This window comes from Corythoichthys intestinalis, chromosome 6 (genome assembly GCF_030265065.1).
Source record: "Corythoichthys intestinalis isolate RoL2023-P3 chromosome 6, ASM3026506v1, whole genome shotgun sequence".
Classification (NCBI taxonomy): domain Eukaryota; kingdom Metazoa; phylum Chordata; class Actinopteri; order Syngnathiformes; family Syngnathidae; genus Corythoichthys; species Corythoichthys intestinalis.
Genome location: NC_080400.1, coordinates 11,924,632 through 11,945,039, shown reverse-complemented (window position 1 = coordinate 11,945,039; position 20,408 = coordinate 11,924,632). Strand labels below are relative to the sequence as shown.

General features: G+C 39.4%; 2 protein-coding genes across 3 annotated transcripts in view; one reads left to right on the top strand and one right to left on the bottom strand.

Annotated features, from left to right (window-relative positions):
* LOC130918021 (transforming growth factor beta-1 proprotein-like) overlaps positions 1–20,408 on the bottom strand; it is a 44,485-nt gene that overhangs the window by 22,086 nt on the left and 1,991 nt on the right. The window lies entirely within an intron of this gene.
* The window catches only part of LOC130918022 (cyclin-dependent kinase-like 1), a 57,280-nt gene continuing 46,505 nt past the window's right edge, over positions 9,634–20,408 (top strand). For both annotated transcript variants that reach the window (XM_057839874.1, XM_057839873.1), the window contains exon 1: positions 9,634–9,752. In XM_057839874.1, the coding sequence (XP_057695857.1) occupies positions 9,738–9,752 (15 nt within the window). In that variant the 5' untranslated portion in view covers positions 9,634–9,737. The remainder of the gene's footprint in view (positions 9,753–20,408) is intronic.

Sequence of the window (20,408 nt, the reverse complement as noted above, 5' to 3'; positions counted from 1 at the left end):
CACAGTAGCGGTGCAGCTGTGCGTTATTAACGCCTAGCTTGCCTTGAACACGGCTTTGGAGGAAGAGTCGAACTTGGAAACAGTCATAAAAAAAATAAAAATGGGTTGAGGATAAGCCTGAGAATGATCGGTTTTCTGTCTGCTCCATATAAGCAATATTTCAACATTGCTTACACGGCCGAGAGTCAGGGCAAACTGCACGTATGCGTGTGTGACATGCACGGACAGTGCGTGCATGCTATCGATCCATATACTTTGAATATATGCCTAAACTGGGATTATTTATGTCTGTTATTTGTGTCCTCTTTTTAAAAAGCAAAATATGATATTCCTGGAACAGCGCCAGCCCAGGCCATTTGGGAGCCCTAAGCAAAATAAGGGGCCCATATTTTTGGCCCACCATTTCGTCACAGTGTCCTGTGAAACCCATACATACAATCCAACCCAAACGTCCATATTTTGTATATTAATCACATTTTGTTGCACTGCATACTTCAAACTTCTCACCCCAAATGATTGTCAGTACTTACAGTAGATAGCACCAAACCTTTTTCTAAAAGAGGAAAGAAAGAAGTTAAGGAAGAACTTATTTTTTTAAGCTTGTAATCAAGTATCAAAACTCACAAAAGTCAAATAAAGCAAACTGTAGTAAACAAAATAGAATATAAATTAAACAATTGCCAGATTGGGGGCCCCCTAGTGGTCAAGGGCCCTTAGCAGCTGCATAGTCTGCCTATAGGCTGGGCCGGCCCTGCCCTGGAATGACGGATGACAGCCAGCATGTGTGGTCATTTGTTTTGATGCTTCTGCGCATGCGGGTCGTCTTGCTCAGCGCTTGCCGAACTGTGAATTAGTGCGCATGCGTAATACATGAATGGTCTCAATGGACAATGGCAGTCTGAACGGGCACGCCAAAAAAACAGATATGAGAAAAAATCGGATTCGTGCATTAAGTTCTGTAGTATGAACGTAGCCATAATGACACTGAAACGTACTACTAGTATATCAGGGATGGGCAAACCCGTCCTCAAGGTACATAGTGGGCCCTGGTCTTTGTTCAAACTGATCCAGCTCAGACAGTTTAACCAATGAGGTTTCTGCTGGAACAAGAAGCACCTGACTGTGATCAACTGATTGAGCTTACAAGACACTAGATTGGTGTGTCAGGATACTCGGGTAGTGTGGACCCAAATGCAGGGAAAGGGAGGCGAGACAGATGAACAATGCAAAAATGGTTTAATTGAAACAAACAAAAAACAAAGTGCACAACAAAGGTTGTTATGATCCAAAGAAAGTACAGAGGCAAACAAAACTGTTACTAACAAAAGACTGGGTATCAAAAACTTACTGAGGAACACAAGGGCTTGGACGGCGAAAACTGTGGAGAACAAACGCTGACGAGCACATGGGCATTGACCATGACGCAACAAGGAGTGAAAAGAAACTGTGACCTTATATACACACAGAGACAAGGGGTAACGAGACAACGAGGAACAGATGGGTGACACAGAAGGATGCAGATTGGCGGATACACTAGGAGCAGGCAGAACAGGTGAAATCAATGGGCAATCACAGGAACACACTAGGAGGGAACCAACACAAAACCTAACATGGTGACAATGTGTTGGAACGGAAACCCATACCCACTGCAGCCCTTTGTGGAATAGTTTGCCCACCCCTGTACTATATGCACTCCAATTTCTTCAATGAAAAAAGGAAAACAAGAGGGTGGATAAAGGAAATAAAAACAACTCAGAATAACACAGAAGCAACCAAATTAATCAATACAACATAAATCATAAGGGCTGTTCAGGTCCCTGTACGACTAATGTCAGAGTTTGGTCCGCATTTTCGGCAGTAAGTCGTATTCATTTCCAGTAGGGTTGGACTCCGCCAAGGCTGCCCTTTGTCACCAATTCTGTTCATAATTTTTATGGACAGAATTTCTAGGTGCTGCCTAAACGTTGACGGGGTCCATTTTGGTGGCCTCAGCATTGCATCTCTGCTTTTTGCATGGTGCTGTTGGCTTCACCAAGCCGTGACCGCCAACTCTCACTGGAGCGGTTTGCAGTCGAGTGTGAAGCAGTTGGGATGAAGATCAGCACCTCCAAATCTGAGACCATGGTCCTCATTCGGAATAGGGTGGAGTGCCCTCTCCGGTTCGGGGATAAGATCCTGCCCCAAGTGGAGGAGTCTTGGGGCCTTGTTCACGAGTGAGGGTAGGAGGGAGCGGTAGATCGACAGGCAGATCGGTGCAGTGATGCGGACTCTGCACTGTTCCGTACTGGTGAAGAAGGAGCTGAGCCGAAAGGGGAAGCTCTCAATTTACCAGTCGATCTACATTCCTACCCTCACCTGGGGTCACGATCTGTGAGTCGTGGCCAAAGGAACAAGATCCCTGATACAAGTGGGCAAAATGAGTTTCCTCTGCCTCCCTCAGCTCGGTCATCCGGGAGGGGCTCGGCATCGAGCCGCTACTCCTCCGCGTTGAAAGGAGCCAGCTGAGGTGGCTTGGGCATCTGGTTCGGATACCTTCTGGACACCTCACTGGAAAGGTGTTTCGGGCATGTCCCACCCGCGGGAGGCCCCATGGACGACCCAGGACACGGTGAAGAGACTGTCTCTCGGCTGGCCTGGGAACGCCTTGCGATCCTACCGGAGGAGCTCGTTGAAGTTGCTGGGGAGAGGAAATTCTGGGCTTCCTTGCTAAAGCTGCTGCCCCCACAACCCAACCCCGGATCAAGCGGTAGATGATGGATGGATGGATGGATGGATGGATGGATGGATGGATGGATGGATGGATGGACAACATAATTCAAAGGACTAGCACACAAGGGAGGGTTGCTACAGTTCTTTCAGTGGAAAAAGGAAAAAACTAGTTGGATGAGCGAAATAAAAACAACTTCCAAACCATGCCTTGAATAGTGCAGAAGCAACAGAATTAATCATCACACCATAATTCAAAACACTAGCACATGTGGAAGGGGGACTTGGGGAGGATTGCCTTATTTCTCAGATGGAAAAGGGAAAAATGAAGGGTGGGTGAGGGAAATTAAAAGCAACTTCTACATTTTGCTCATCTTGCACAGAAGCAACAGAATTAATCGTTGTAAAAAAATTCAAAAGACTATCGCAAGTGAAATGGGGATTTAGGGAGGGTTGCCCCAATTCCTGAGATGGAATAGGGAAAACAAGAAGGTGGATGAAAGGGAAAAATATCAACAGATTTTGAAATTAAATCACAAAGCCTTGTCAAGTCACTCAGTTCAAGTCAAACTGCGTCTTTCCTACGTTTAGCTGAGCAAGTTCCGTGTCCTAAAATTGGCGACTGACTCAAGTGAAGTCATGTGACCCGAGTCCTCCATCTCAACCAGCATGTAGAACAAAACAATTACATCCTATAATACACATCCTTAATGAGTGGAGTGTGTGGAAAGTGTTAGTCTTTGAATAAAAACAAATGGGACAAATCGAAACGCAGGAGAGCTAATGAAAAGAACAGAGAGCAGTTATTTTGTCCCACGCCCTCTGCCTCCTCCTGTGTTATTCTAACAATTGCAAAATATTCCTCCACACGTACACTCATGCGGCTGGCCAGGGCCCAGCGAGAGCCAGCTAGCATGAAGAAAGTTTGTTTGAAAAGGAAGCCGTGCCGAGGCTCGGACTGTTCTCTGGCATTCCGCAGCGGTCGGAAACATGCGCTCCCTACGGGCACCGGACCTGAGTCACCCTGGAGATCTCTGCGCTTGTCGGCCTGCCTTCCTTCCTGCCGAGCTGGCCCGTCACGCTTGCCAACCTGCGAGCGCGCTGATAGCCTGCTCAGGAAGCCTGGCTGAAAGGAAGAACTCTTGAGATTGAGGGCCAAATTGCGTTGATCGTTTGGGTGAGAGGAAGTAACAAAGTGCAACTATTTTCTTGTGGCACTTAAGTAGATCTTTCAAGTATCCTTAGTACTTCGGTGGTTTCTGACAACATTCACCTTACATTTGAAAACAGATGGATCATTCCAGAATTGTAGGACATTTTACGTCCCACCCTTCAAATTTTAAATAATCCACATGCAAAATATTAAGTAGTCAGGAATACTCTCTAAAATGTACACCCCCCGAAATGCCATTTTTCTCTTGTCCCATTCTCTCTTAAATATAACATTTCAAATAAAATTCATTGCTGCCTCTTGTAACTGTGAGAACATTTGTTTTAAGATAATTCGTATATGATTTATTATTAAGGGTGTAACGGTACATGTATTTGTATTGAACCGTTTCGGTACGAGGTGCTCGGTTTGGAACGGAGGCCTACCGAACGAGTTTCTGATGAAATTTAACTAGGGTTGTTCCGATCATGTTTTTTTTCTCCCGATCGTTTTAGTTTGAGTATCTGCCGATCCCGATATTTCCCGATCCGATTGCTTTTTTTTTTGCTCCCGATAATTTTTCCCGATCATATACATTTTGGCAATGCATTAAGAAAAAAATAAATGAAACTCGGACAAATATATAAATTCAACATACAGTAAATAAGTACTGTATTTGTTTATTATGACAATAATCCTCAAGATGGCATTTACATTATTAACATTCTTTCTATGAGAGGGATCCAAGGATAGAAAGACTTGTAATTCTTAAAGGATAAATGTGACTTTGTATATTGTGACTAAATACTGCCATCTAGTGTATTTGTTGAGCTTTCAGTAAATGATACTGTAGTCATTTAACTGTTCTGCCCAAATGCATGATGTGAAGTGCAACCATGACTGTGCCTCGTGGTACCAATTGATATATCTTCTCTGCGTTGGGAAATAACATAGGGTGTTAAGAAAAAGATCAACTACTACCTTTCTTCCCCACATTACTTCCCACGATTATTCTAATAGTTGGGAGAGGGATTGTAAGGTTTTAGCCATTTAAAAAAAGGCTCCAAAGACTGCCAAAATTCACTCTACTCACCTTACGCTGCCTTTTAGCTCTATATACTGTATGGGTAAAACGGCGCTATTATAGATTGAACACGACAATGCGTGAGTGGGTCGTGCAGCGCATGCGTTAATTGCGTTAAATATTGTAACGTGATAAATGTGAAAAATATTACTTCTTGCCATTAACGCCATAAATTTGATAACCCTACCTTAAGCTTAAACTAAAGACTCTGGAAGAGTGTAACACATTATGTCTGTCATGTTAAATACAATTAGAAAACGATTTAATTAAAAAAAAAAAAAAAATTTAAAAAAGGCATGTCCGATATTTTTTTGCCGATTCCGATACTTTGAAAATGACGTGATCGGACCCGATCGATCGGGGTATCTCTAAAGGTAACCCTTACTTTTCGAGGCTGTGAGTCGATCGGGTTACAGTTTCTTTGTGTTGATTATATTTACTCCGTCTAATGAGGACCAATGCAGTAGGACAGTATAACCCAGAAACGTCAACGGCGCGACAACGTGGCCGCTGCGAGAACGCAGTGAAACGCGGGCGTTAAAGTCAATCAGCCAATGCACACCAGTTGCAGTGCGGCCACGTGTTAGACGCGTCCCAGATAGAGGCATGCAAAATTTCCGATTATTCGCGATTCGGCCATGGAAAATTTGAGAACAATTCACAAACATCCAAATTCCGATTATTGAATTATACCAGGTAAAGCAGAACTAAAACACAGTCAGCGCGGTCTTTGGGACGCAATGACGAACGGACCGAGAGCAAATATCATGTTCAAATTATGCCGCTAGCTGTAAAAATAAAAATACCTGACTGTGGCCGACAGCTGGTTCAAACAACGCCCAGTTGCTAGTTGCTACAAACATACGGCCACATACGGCTCTAGTAGATATCACATATACGTAGAATTAGATGCTTAACGACAGATGACGGCGGTGTTAAACCATATAAAGAGAACTAGATGCAAAGTGACAGACTTGCCATTTAGTAGTTGCCGCGTTGTAAACAGCCGCCATCTTAAAGCAGTACACTTCTCTTGAAGGCTCTGTTGTAGCGAACCTAATTCACTTTTTATCTAAAGTACTCCTAAATCGGCAAAATCTTGACTTGAATCTATCTTTAAATCATGAAACAGTTTTAAAACTGACATGTTGTAAGTAGACAGAAGGGAATTGATGGAATAACGGAAGCAATTTTATCAACTTTAACGGTTGATTTACATCATTAAATTAATTGAATGTAGTTTAAAGCTGCTGATACAGAATCGGGGCTTGAGTATTTTATTTAATGTTTTTAACTATTAACTTGATACTGAAATATTAGTTTAGTTTAGCCCAGACATGTCCAAAGTCCGGCCTGGGGGCCAAATATGGCCCGTGGTCAAATTTAATCCGGCCCCCAGCCTCTGTCATAAAATCAATAACTTCTGGCCCGCACACAAACTTAATAAATTGGTCAGCAGTACTGTTACCAGCATATGAAGGAGCTTACACACTAAATGCTGCTCCTCATTTACCCACTAAAAGGCAGCAGCACTCCAAGCAACATTACCCCGTGTGACCCTTTACTTTCAATTTTCTAAAATGGCGATATTACCAAACATGACACGTTGGAATGTACGACAAGATTATAGGGGAAGATGAGCAGCGAGAAATTGAAGCAACCTGAAGCTAGCATAATTTTACAGCAGCAGTATTTCGCAAAAGCCCGAGAGTCGAAAGAGAACGCCACAGAGGCTAGTTGCGAGATTGTTTAAATTAATAATTTAAAAAATATATTAAAGCAAATGTGACACACAGGATGGCTTGCTAAAATTTGCTTAAATATATTGTCTACGTAAAGGACGTCAGCGAAGGTCGGCCCCCCACATTTTACTACATCAAAACTGGCCCCCTTTGGTTTGGACACCCCTGGTTTAGCCTAATAGAATTTTTTTTAAAATTATTTTGGAACCAATGTACAAAACATTAAAAGTGGGGGCGGGGGGATGTGGTTTGGGTGACATCAATAATCAATTTATAATCGAATCGGAGCCTCTGAATCGTAATCGAAACGTTAGGTACCCAAAGATTTCCACCTCTAGTCACAGACGCGGCTCAACACGACGCACGCGAAAAGAACGGCAGAGTTTATTATTTGATGCGAGACGCGACCCTCCTGCGTCAATACTACTAGCTAGGATCGGGCAGACCGGAAGTCACTCGTGTAAAAATACGGTGGATCCGGTCGATTTTCAAACTAATATGCAATCGTAACCCACTTTTTGAGTCCATCAGATCTCTTGAGTGGTAGATCCGGGTACTGTTGACTTGTTGATTTACTGCTGTCTTCTCTGCTATAATAATGACCAACACGGCCCCGTGTTCAATACAAAACCCTCCTACCACAACAAGACAAGTCGGAACTAATATTCACATAGGCGCTAAAGTTATACAACATAAAATATACAATATAAATGAATATCACATCACATTTGTAAAATATAAACACATAATAAAATAAATAATAGCCAATTTAAATAAAATAAATTGAAATGAGCTAAAACACCTGTAATTAAATAATAAGAATAATACAGATCCTGCTTACACAATTAAATTTATTAATTTCTGTGTGGGGCTTTAACTTTAGAAAATCCACCAATAAAGCTTTTGAAAACCGTTCATAAGAAAAAAAAAGACTCATTGAGGCATTTCATTTGTAAAATACATGTTAAAATCTTTGTCATTGGGATTGCTTTTCTCTTTAGCACAGGACTTCTTTTTTTTTCTTTCTTTCAGAAAGAAAGCTGACCAATACGCGGGGTCTGGAAGGCAAATTGTTGTTGGATTGAGCATTATTCTAGCTTTGTATAGGCTAATGTTCCTATTGTTGAAAGCACAAAGGTGTGTAATAAACAACTAGCACATTTAAATTTTGCATTTTGTTTTCTTACTGTACCAAAAATGAACCGAACCGTGACTTCAAAACCAAGGTACGTACCGAACCGAGATTTTTGTGTACCGTTACACCCCTATTTATTATGTATTATAAAGTAAACCCTTTCATGCTAGCGGCCAGCTAATCAATCATGGTGCATTAAGTCCATGAACTATTTTTAATTTGTCTGTTTTACCCTGGAGGCCCCCGTTTACAGATAGAACAATAGGTCTATATGCTGCCATAGCAGTTTCATGGTGCATTAAGTCCATGAACTATTTTTAATTTGTCTGTTTTACCCTGGAGACCCCCGTTTACAGATAAACAATAGGTCTATATGCTGCCATAGCAGTTTCATGGTGCATTAAGTCCATGAACTATTTTTAATTTGTCCGTTTTACCCAGGAGACCCCTATTTACAGACAGCCCGCAACCGCTTTTGTTTCAACACAGCCATAAAAAGAATGTAAGTAATTATATTTATTATTCAAAATGTCTATCATTTTTAGCTTGGAATCATTAATTGATGTCTAATATTTAGTTTTAAAAAAACCAAAAAATCGACTTAATAAAATATTCACTTTGCATATTTTAAACTTTTAGACAAATTACGTCACAATGAAAAAAAAATAGTGTCTGTAAATAGGTCACGGATATCTACCTCATAACCATCGCTTAATTGTTTTGTTGTTTTATTTTTGTTACTGTTGCATTGTCCCCAATATTTTAGATGATAAATACATAATTGATCCAAACAAATAAAAATTGGAAGGAAAAAAAAAACGTTTAAAGGATAAATAATTGAAAAAGAAAATCTTGACAACTTCTTGATGTCTGCGATTTCTGCATTGCGACCTCTGTTATATTACCGTGTTTAATCCATAAAATCTCCTAAAAGTCCTGAGTTTTTGGATTGAAACAAGGTAAGTCTACGATATTATTTCGTTAAAATCATGGCGTCTTTAATTATGCTCTCTCATGCTCTCATCTCGAGTTATGGTTTAGGGCCCCCAAACATTTTCCTGTGAGGGCCACATAACTTTTCCCTTCTCTGATGAGGGGCCGGGGTCAGTTTGTAACAGAAAAAGTGTGATGATTGCAGGAGTGCCTAAATGTAAAAATGTATTGTTTTTCAGAAAGCCACAATCAAATAACCCTTTCTGGATTCTTCACGGAACAAAAGCAAATAAAATAATAATATAATATAATATAATATAATAAAAACACTATTAATTAAATAGATAATAACCAAATAACCCTCTCTGAGTTCTTCACAGAAAAGGCCAGGAAATAAATAACACCATTGAGAAAGAAAAAAAAATTCTAAATGCTCTCTGCTATTGTTCAGGGGGCCGGACCAAATGTGGAGGCGGGCCGTATTCAGCCCGCGGGCCGTAGTTTGGGGACCCCTGGTTTAGGGGTTTCAAAAAAAATTATTTTGAAAATGCCTTCCTGTTCAAAATTTTCTTCCCCCAGAAAATTGGGATTTTAAGCTTTCCAATGATGTATCACACATGCATATAGGATAATTTTGAAATTTGGCCAAATTGGGTATCTTAGAGCGGAACTTCAAGTCAACTGAGTGTTTTCCGCCATATTTTTATATTTTTATTTTCAATAGTTATTGTATTGTTTTCATATATTTTTATATTATGATAAATACATTGCAGAATGAATAGATTGTTGTTAAAACAACACTTGCTACCTTTTCAGTTTTGGTCAATTTTAGCGACGCTGGTGGACAAAAGGCGGTAGTGTTTTGCTTTAAGGAAGACTTTCCCATGAGGACCAGCGGCAGCGCACACCTGCATAGTGTCATAAAATCATGATAGTCACCTGCAGATGGCTTAAACAACATTTGTGTTTCCAGTGGCTGTGTTAAGGATGGAAAGTAATAAGGTAATGAATCCAGTTATGGCTAAACAATAGCATATGATGGTTAGCAACCGTGTGGCTTAGTGTAGCTAACTCTCCTACCCGACCGAGTTTGGTTGGGTGTGGGGGGGTTGCCAGCGAGTGAAAGCCGGGCCAATGTTTATTCTGTATATCTTGTAGCCTCCCTTTCTTTTTCTTCCTCAGACAAAACTTTTTCGTCATCTGTTATCCGTGCGAAAGCATTAGCATCGACTTCCGTCTTTATAATGAATAGGGAAAGGGGGAAGTAATGTATACTGTAAAGCAGTCAGCAAATTTGTAGTTTTTTTATGTGTGGCAGGGTTCCTGCCACCCTCCTCAAAGTTAATTAGTGCAGGTGAAAGCGATACAGACCCCCTCAAGATATAAAAGAGGTGTCATTCAACTAGTTGTCAGTCAACATATAGTCACAAATGGCATGAAAACATTTTATAAAGGTTGAAAAGTTACATAGTGTTGCTTTTACAGGTATGCAACTAAAATGAATAAAAACAGAACTACACTGCTCACGCCCCTCAGTAACACTCTAAAGTTGATTTTTTTTTTTCATCGTATTTAACACATTGCACGCCATTGACTGCAATAGACGTCCAATTCATTTAAACTGGGAAAACTAGCCGTGAATGTTCATTTTTCAGTGCCATTAATGGCGCTTGGCGACCAATCGAATTTTGAATAGAATAGACTACAATAGAATTAGAATAGAACTTTATTGTCATTGTCAGCAAAAAACATTGTCAACAACGAAATTTGACTTGGCATTCCAGTATAAAAATATGTATTGTAATGAAAATAAATAGGAAAACATACACTCTAGGGCAGGGGTGGGCAAACCGGTCCTCGAGGGCCGCAGTGGGTCCTGGTCTTTGTTCCAACTGACCCAGCACAGATAGTTTAACCAATGCGGTTTCAGCAGAAATGAGAAGCACCTGACTGCAATCGACTGATTGCACTTGTAAAACAGCAGATTGGTGAAAAGGTGTCCTCTTAATGGGTTGCAACAAAAACCCGCACCCACTGCGGCCCTTTGTGGAATTAATTGCCCACCCCTGCTCTGGGGCAATAAGTGAGAAATTATAGCCTGCTTGGACTGAAATACTAGACGTGCAACACAGGAACAGCGCAATAGTCCTAAAATTAGAAGTGTCATTTGTGCAAAAACAAGAATGAAAAAAAAAGATTTAAAAAATTCAATAAATGGAATAGTGGTCTGAGTAATGTGCAGATTACAATAGGATTGAATGTCTCCTTCTACCTTATAGACCCTACCCACGTGACGTCACAACTCCTTCCTCTTGACTGGTGCCGCCCAATTGTCCGTCAACACATCATGTTTCCCTGTTACGGCTACGTACATTCCTCCTATTTACGACGTGTTTTTCTGCTGGTTAACATTAATAATCAAAATGGTGAAGGCGTGTGTGGCGGTCGGTTGCAATAACAGAGAAGATAGAGGGAGAAGACGGAGAGACTTGAAGTTCTACCGGATTCCGAGAGACCCGGAGAAGGAGAGCGAGATGGGCTGCTGCAATTCGACGAGAAAACTGGGCTCCAAACGATTACCACAGATTATGTAGTAGTCATTTTATATCTGGTAAGATGCATTTTATATATATTTAGAGGGTTTTGGGCTGACAACCACAATTAAGATCATTGCTAGGCTAATCGCCGACAACATACACGTATGTATGTAGTGAGAGTGCTATCGCTAAACCATATAAACATTAAAAGCCCTAACTCCATTGACAAACGACATGAAATACATTAGACTTGACAGTGGATGTTAGCAGTAACAAAAGATGTTGAATTGAAAATTTCGTAACTCACCTTTCCAAGCACAAGATAGATTCCTGCCGAATTTTCGTGGACGAGGACCTGTTTCTCCCAACCAGCAACGAAGTATTTATAAGCCTCCAAGCTCTTAAAGTTTTTCAAACTTACGTGAGAATAGGCTGATTTTGTGTGGAAAAGATAGTTGTACAGTTCAGGGTAGCTAGCAGATGTCAGGCAAATACAGCGGAGACAGCGGGTCGAAAAACATCGATTTAGGCATCAAATATGGATCTGGCGAATGGATAAACTGAAGCTTTTCCACATAACGCCTTTTATGCAACGCATCAAGTGAGTTTACGGCATCCGAAAGCACCGGGTCTTCCATGAAATGCATTATAAATTGCTCGATCAATTGAGACCATTGATAATACAGACACAAAATGACGGACAAGTGGGCGGAACCATACAGCGAGCACGTGATTTTGTGACTTCGGTGGGTAGGGTCTATAGTAACCCGTTATGCATATGATCAGAATAAGATGATTGTTTTCAATTTTGTCCCAACTTACAGTATAGGCCCGAATATAAGACTTTTTTTCTTTTTTTTTTTTGCATTGAAATACGACTGAAAAAGTGGCGGTCGTCTTATATTCGGGGTCTAGACATTATACCCATTCATGACGCTAGATGGCGCCAGATATCATTGAAGTGAATGCTGAACTTGACTCCCCAGGCCTAAGCGAACCACTTATGGTTCATGCAGTTATTGCATTTTTTTTTTGTTTTATCACAATAGATTGGTTTATTTACCTTTCAAATGCCAGAAGCCATTCATTTACAAATGTGATTGCACTTTAGTTTACATATTTAAATGTTCAGATATTAAGATTTGAAAGAAAAGTGTTAAAGGAATCCACGGATAGAAAGACTTGTAGTTCTTAAAAGATAAATGTTAGTATAAGTTATAGTAATTTTATATTAAAACCCCTCTTAATGTTTTCGTTTTTATAAAATTTGTAAAATTTTCAATCAAAAAATAAACTAGTAGCGGTTACGTCTAAGCCTGTCACAATATGCAATAATTCCATTTATCGCACGATAAATAAAAAAAGGCGGTAATTTGTCCGCTGCGATTTATCGCCTCACGTGCGCGCGTGCGGCAGACGTGCTGTTAAAAGTTCGGATTCCTTGTTACCAACTGCGCAAAATGCATCTTCGTTCCAGGTCCGGCAAAAACTAGCGCTCGAGCCAATCGTTCCCATTATATCCTATTGTTCAACGTGTACCGGCCGCGTCAGTGCTCCGGAGTGACTGCGGACCATCTACGGCACGCCGGTGTTGTTGACGTGTGAGCGCCTCCGCTATTGCAATAATATCGCATTTCGCAATTTATGTGAATAATCGCACACTAAAATGCGACAGGCCTAGTAGTTACGTCACATAGGCTCCCGCAGTCTTCCACAGTGTCTTTACCTACGTAAGGTAGTGATTGAAATACACCACAAGGTGTCAATGGCGAGTTTTAAATTACTTAGAAATCAAGCCAATGAGTGTGTTTTGTCCCTTGACTGACGCCGTAGTTCCCAGTTAACTGGTCTATCCACGGTCATTTGAGTGCTGGCTTCAAAACGTACGAGACCTCTGATCGTTTGTATATTGTGACTAAATATGGCCATCCAGTGTATTTGTTGAGCTAAACGAAATGTTTGAATAGAGTTTGACCAAAGTCTGTGTAAGTTTTATGTATATTTTACATAGCTGTTTTGATTGGGAATGGCAGTTCTCTTTGCATTGAGCGCTTTTCTTTTTTTCAACATTTTTTTTTTTTTTTTTGAGAGATAGGAATATTATTTTTGTAGTGCGCTTTCACTAAATGATACTTATATTTGTTGTGAACGAGGTGCTGAAGCTTATGCCAATAAACGGCGCGGTCCAATGAACTCCTGTGTCCTCGCCTTTCTCTGCCTCTTAGCTCTGAATGTGCAAAAAAAGGCGTCATTGTAATCTGTTTGAGGCAATGCATGAGCGGGTCATTAAAAGCGTCAAATATTTTTACGTGATTAATTCAAAAAAATTAATTACCTAATTAATTAATTAGTTAACGCGATAAATTTGACAGCACTACTACTCACCTAATAATAATAATAAGTAATTTCGGCCAAAAGACTAAGACAAAGATGAAAATTAAAAGACAGGACTTAAGAAAGCTTGTCCTCTTGCTAGCTAAAAAAGTTAGTGGGCTTCCACTTTAGCTAAGTTTAGCCAAGATTGAACTGTTTATTCAAACTTTTGATAGTTAATTACCTATTAGGGAGGAATGTCATAAGCGGATTTTAAGGGGGGGGGGGCAGTTGGGCCAGGGCCCCCCTGGTGGCCGAAAAGTGTCATTGCTTGAAATTTACTTTCCTATATATATATATATATATATATATATATATATAAAAGTTGTAAAGCAATAAAACTGCAACAAAAATGAAGGAAATGAACAATAAAATATATTTTTATAATGGGCCAAAATTATTTTTCGAACAGATCATGTGACTAGCACCTTAAACGGTTTCCATATCATTTACTTTGCATATAATTAAAAAAAAAAAAATAGGGGAGGGCAATTTTATTTTTCAAATGTTTTTTTCTGTGTTGAAAATTATTATATTATATAATTATTAATATTATTTATTATAACTTTTTTTGGGACTGAATAATTTAGACACAAATGTCCTACCCATAATATGGGCCAAACACAAAAAGGATTGGTCCAATCAAATAAAACTTTTTCAATGAAAAATTAAGTGTTCAAATGCAACTCAAATATTTTTTTCGCATTCAAAAACGTTTTCTATGATTGAAATTTTTCTTTTTTTGATTGAAGTGATTTTTATTTTTGAAAATATATTTTTTTGAAGCAACTTATTTTTTGATTGAATAATAAAGACCAAAATGTACTAGCCAAAAAATGGCCCAAACACAAATCAACATTACTTCAATCCAAAAAGTTGGTTGAACCCCCCCCCAAAATTCAAAGAAAAATAGCTTTCAAATGCATTTTTTTTACTTTCAAATTTATTTTTTCACTCACATTTTTTTTTTGATTGAAGAGACGTTTTTTTGATTGAAAATATATATTTTGATTGAAGCAACTTTGTTTTTATTTAAGCAACTTTTTTTTGATTGAATAATAAAGACACAAATCTATCTCCATATGGCTTCACCCAGGGGATACAGTTTTTGACTGGGGTAACTACATTGGCAGGACACCGGCGGGCGTACCATATTCAATGGTTGACGATCTTGGCGAAAAATATTGCCTAGGCAGCCTTTAGAATTCCCCTCAAGAATGATGGGAAACAAAAAACGCTCATTGTCAACTTATTATTATAAATATTTGTGTAGGCTAATTTTATGGCTGACGCTGCGTTTCGGGGTCATAAACATGTTGTGCCCCAAAAGTCAGACTCCGCCTAAGATGATTATGTAGCCGAAAACCAAACAAGTGAATGCTTTTTTTCCAAGAAATTTTAGGCCAAAATTTCCTTCAATTCTGGAACAGATATTTGTACCTGTAGAGTGTGGGTTCCTTGGCCACCTCCGAGAAGAGAGGTTATATGGAAAGGGCCCATAAAAAGCCAAGATGTTGAAAAAGTGATAGGATATGCAAGGGAGAACCCAACACTCGAGTTACAGGAAACCCCCCAATCCCTCAGGAGAAAATGAAAGAAGGAATGAAAGAATGCAATAGTGAAAAAGTGGACATCATGTCTTCATTTTCCATACCCGGTGAGAAAAAAAAAATCATTTTAAAAGCTCCTTTGTTCTCCTTCTGGATGGAGTCTTGCTTTTGAAGTGATGGAGAAGGGAGGCGAACACGGGCGTACCGTGACGCATACAAACAAATGAAGATGTGTTTATGGTGAAAGATTTTGAGGCCAGATGCTTGGTGGTGCTAACGTGTAGAGCGTGTGATCTTGGAAGACTTCTTGTTGCCTGGAGATGTTGGGTGGAGATCAGAAGATTGCTAATGGGCTAAATTGCCTTTGAATCGGAGCCATCTGACATGAGATGTTGCGTAAAAATGCGAATATTCAACCACATACTCCATGAAGACATGTGGCTGGCACGCTTTTACATTTTTATTTGACTATTAAACACTGATAGGGAACAAAAGATTTCAACATTGCCAAGGCACCACTGTGAAAATTATATTTTAACTAGAAAAAAAAACACACACACACACCTGCTCTTCATGAAACTTTGTGGAGCAATCCAAAAATATGCTGTGAGGAAAAAAAAACGTATAATTTGATCAGGATCTGAGTTTACTGAGATTTGTGTTTGACCAAGTTGGATCAAAAACCTGATCTTGAATCTAAATAATCTTTCAGAGTTCCCGCTATTCGATTAACAGTATTAAGCACAGGTGTCAAACTTGAGGCCCAAGTGCCAGATCCCGCCCGCATTGTCACTGTCGGTGAAATGCAATTTAAATGAAATTTATGTTGTCGTCAATGAAAGATAGAGAACTAAAGAAATGAGAGAATATTTTTTTCATAGTTTGGCACGGGGTGCGACTTATGTGTGAAATTATTAACACATTATTTTATCCTTTCACATGTTATTTTCATACTAAACTGCAAGAGGGCACTCAGGGCCTGTTTCAACATTGGCAGTAACTTATAAAAACAACTGAGAAGGGCTTAACGAAATGGCACCGAAAAGAAAAATTGCCTTTCAAGTAGGGCTGTCAAAATTATCGCGTTAAAGGGCGTTAATTTTTTTAATTAATCAAGTTAAAATATTTGACGCAATTAACGCAGATTACCCGCTCAGACAGATTTAAATGACGGTACAGTGAAACACCACTTGTTAATTGTGTTTTATGAAGTTTTGCCGCCCTCTGCTGGCGCTTGGGTGCGACTGATTTTATAGGCTTCAGCCACCCATGAGCATTGTGTAAGTAATTATTGACATCAACAATGGCGGGCTACTAGTTTATTTTTTGATTGATAATTTTACAAATTTCATTAAAACGAAAACATTAAGAGGGGTTTTAATATAAAATTTCTATAAATTGTACTAACATTTTTCTTTTAAGAACTACAAGTCTTTCTATCCATGGATCGCTTTAACAGAATGTTAATAATGTTAATGCCATCTTGTTGATTTATTGTTATAAACTACAAATACAGTCCTTATGTACCGTATGTTGAATGTATATATCCATCTTGTCTTTCCATTCGAAAATTAATTTACAGAAAAATATGGCATATTTTATAGATGGTTTGAATTGCGATTAATTGCGATTAATTAATTTTTAAGCTGTAATTAACTCGATCAAAAATTTTAATCGTTTGACGCCCCTACTTTCAAGATGACATGTCTGTTCTTGGTGTTGGATTTTATCAAACAAACTTCCCCCAAAAATGCGACTTACACTCCAGTGCGACTTATAGTCCGAAAAATACGGTAGGCCTACTGTAAAATTTTCAAATAAATCAAAAGGTTGTGGAGACAATTTCCTTTTTTTATTCCTATTTTGTTTTTTAATTAACAAAATAAACTAAAAATGAGAATATATTTTGTTTCTCCCCCTTTGTTTGTTAAAAATGTACTGTCTAAATGAGAAATAAAACATTTACCGTTTTCCCTTTTTTTTTTTTTTATTAAATAAAAACAATCTATTAAAAAGAGACTTTTCTCCCCTTTAAAATAAGTATATAAAGAAAACTATAAAAGATGACATTTTCTATTAAGACTGAACAAAAAAGGATTCTGAGAGTTATTAACCGTGTCGTTAAACAATTACCCTAAATTTGGTACAATAAGGCACATTCAAGGCAAGCTAGGCGCTAACGCTAATGCTGGCATACTGCCTGCCGCTCTCGCTCTTTGCTGAAGTAATTGCTGCATGAATTCCGATTTGGGAGACTTGACAGTTCAGACCACCGCCACATTCTGGAAAAATGTGGCCCAGTTCAGATTTAAACCACATACGAAATCGACCAGATCTGGTTTGAAATGGTCCACTTCTTTGTGCGACTTGTTCCGTTCAGAACGTCAAGTTTAATGCCTCACTCGTGTCGGAAAAATACGAAAAAATCGGATTCGTGCATTAAGACCTGCAGCATGAACCTAGCCATAATGTATCTACCAAACAAGGGCGTAGGTTTGGTCTCAACATTGGTAGGGACGATATAACAGGATAACCTGCATCTACATTTTTTGACCGGAAGGGCTACATTCCTCACGAATATGAACCTAATTAACTGATATGCTAAATCAAGGGTGCTCACTACGTTGATTACAATCGACCAGTCAATCGCAACGCTAGTGTGGGTAGCTTGTGGCATTAAAAAAAAAAAAAAAAAAAACTGAAAAATTATGTAGCTACATAGTTAATTATGATTATGTTGTGTGTATGTTTTGTTGTGTGAGCAACAAATGAGGTTATGCAGCACTCGTCCCTCTCTAAGCAGCTTCTTGCTCACGTTTTTCTAGTTCTATAGTTTCCAGCAGGGTTCACTACATTCATTTCTCTCAGTTTAATTAACGTTAGCAGCAGAAAACACAAACAGAAGGACACTTCTCTTTAAGCAGTTTCCGACGAGAGTTGTGCAGGTTAGCAAGTTCACAGAGTTTAATGCTTTGATAACTCTGATGCAGGTCGAACTTTCAGTAGCAAAATTAATGGTGTGTTTCCCATCCCACCTTCACAACATTGGCGTTAGTGGCTGCTGCTGGTCAATAAAAACTTCCGATATCCCTCCGGGAGGAGGGGTGGAGTAGGCGGCGTGTTGTCGACGTGTATTTCTGTCGGGGTTGTGTGAGTGTGTTTGTCGAGGGTGGGTCAAGTCATCAGCCAATCAAACATACATTTTGGGGGGGGGGGGGGGGCGCATTCAGCAAGTGAAAAGGGGTAAATGTATTTATTTATTTATTTCATTTATTTTTATTTATTTATTTTCCCTTCAGGCATGACAAATCCAAACATACAGCATTTATTCACTCATTTTTTCACTTATGTGTTAGCAATTAATTCAACCCGAAAAGAAAAGGGCTGACGGGAGAAGCCGAAGCTTATTGAAACCCGTCCCCAGTATACCATAAAGGACGCAGTAAATATCGAATATCAATATTTGACATTCAGATTTCGTAGTGATTACAATTTTTTTTTTTTCTATAATAACCATCCCCTCTGTTTATTTTTCCAATAGTCCATTGTCGATTGTGGCAATGTGCTTGTTATGATGATTAGATTCAGTAGATTAGTTCATAATTCAGTAATTAGTTTATTCCGTTGATTCGATCCAGAGGATAGGGGATAGATGAGGACCGATGGTAGGCCGTGTCCGCCACCCTCCTTTTGTCGACTTAATCTTCGTCGCAGGAGTGTATAACTTTGAACATAATGAAAATAATTCACTTAATCACTTAATTTCGTGTTACAGTAGGTCTCTACTATCCCTATGCAAACCTACACCCTTGCTTCCAAAGCAGTGTTGTTTTTGTCATCAATGACTATAACGAAAATATTTCATAGACCAGAGGTTGCGCTAGACATTTTCGTTGTCTGTCATTTTGACTGACAGGGTCATAAAAATCCGGTCATAATCTATTTTTACCCGTCACTTAAATTTTTAAAATGATAATGATGACATATTCAATAGCATTTAGTTTTCATTCATTTTTAATTAATATTGTAACGCTTGCTTGGCGGCGAAAAATTAGACACGGAAGTCGTGGTATTTTTCTCCCTCTTTTTACTCTGCTTACCACCAACAACACCAACAAAACAACAACTCCGCCCCCAAAGAAAAAGAGGCAACTATACAAAACCCAATCACCAGAATAGCCAATGACGTCATGCATTAAGAGAGACAATAGCTAATTAATATGCTCACTCGCCACCCTGTGATCTGGGGTGTGAATTGCAACCTGTCAAAATGACGGACGGACTTCAGTTTTTTCCGGCACCGTTTTAAAAAACCGGTCAACGACGGAAAATATTCGGTTAACGCGACCCCTGTCATAGACGAACAATTTTTCCGTGGCGAGACGCTAACGAGCTAAAAACGTGTTTGGGAGACTAAAACACAACGAGACGAATGCCCTGACGAGACATTTTGTCACACATTGTGTGACGTTTTTATGTGTAGTTATCCTCAATCGCATCAGTATCTGGTGTTGACATAAATGTGACGTGCTGCCCCCCCCCCCCCAAACTCACCAGCGTCCTCGCCAGGCTTGCTTGTTTTGAAGCACACACAGTAAGATTCTTTTCATATGTTGCAAGAGAGAATATGCAATGTTGCTTCAGCCTTTAAAGGTCTGTGCTGAGTGATCATCACATCATCACACACTAACTGTAACTCGTAGTAAGCCTGAACGATATATCGTTTAAACATCGCCATTGCGATGCGCGCGCGCACGATAGTCCCATCGCAAGCACGTGCGATAGTTTTTTTTTTTTTTTTTCCACATACGCCTTGCTTTCTGCTCTGCGCACAGCATCACACCCTCCCTCTCCCAGCCCTTTGTTCCTCTGTCACTGTGCACTTGCTTATTAAAGTTAACGATGGCTTTGATCTGGCCAAAGAAGCCGGGCAGCAATCTGTCAATCATCGTTTAACTTGTTAAACAGTTTCTGCAAGGAAGCCGCGCTGGAATGAATGTGTGTGTGTGTGTGTGTGTGTGTGTGTGTGTGTGTGTGTGTGTGTGTGTGTGTGTGGAGACGTTGGAGACGTATAAATGCCAGAAGTGATCATGAGGAGTTTGAAATTTCTACATGTCACTCCAACCATCACAGCTAAGGTAGATAAACAGAAGCATTTAATAAAGCCAAGCATTTATCTACTGCAGTACTTTATTCTT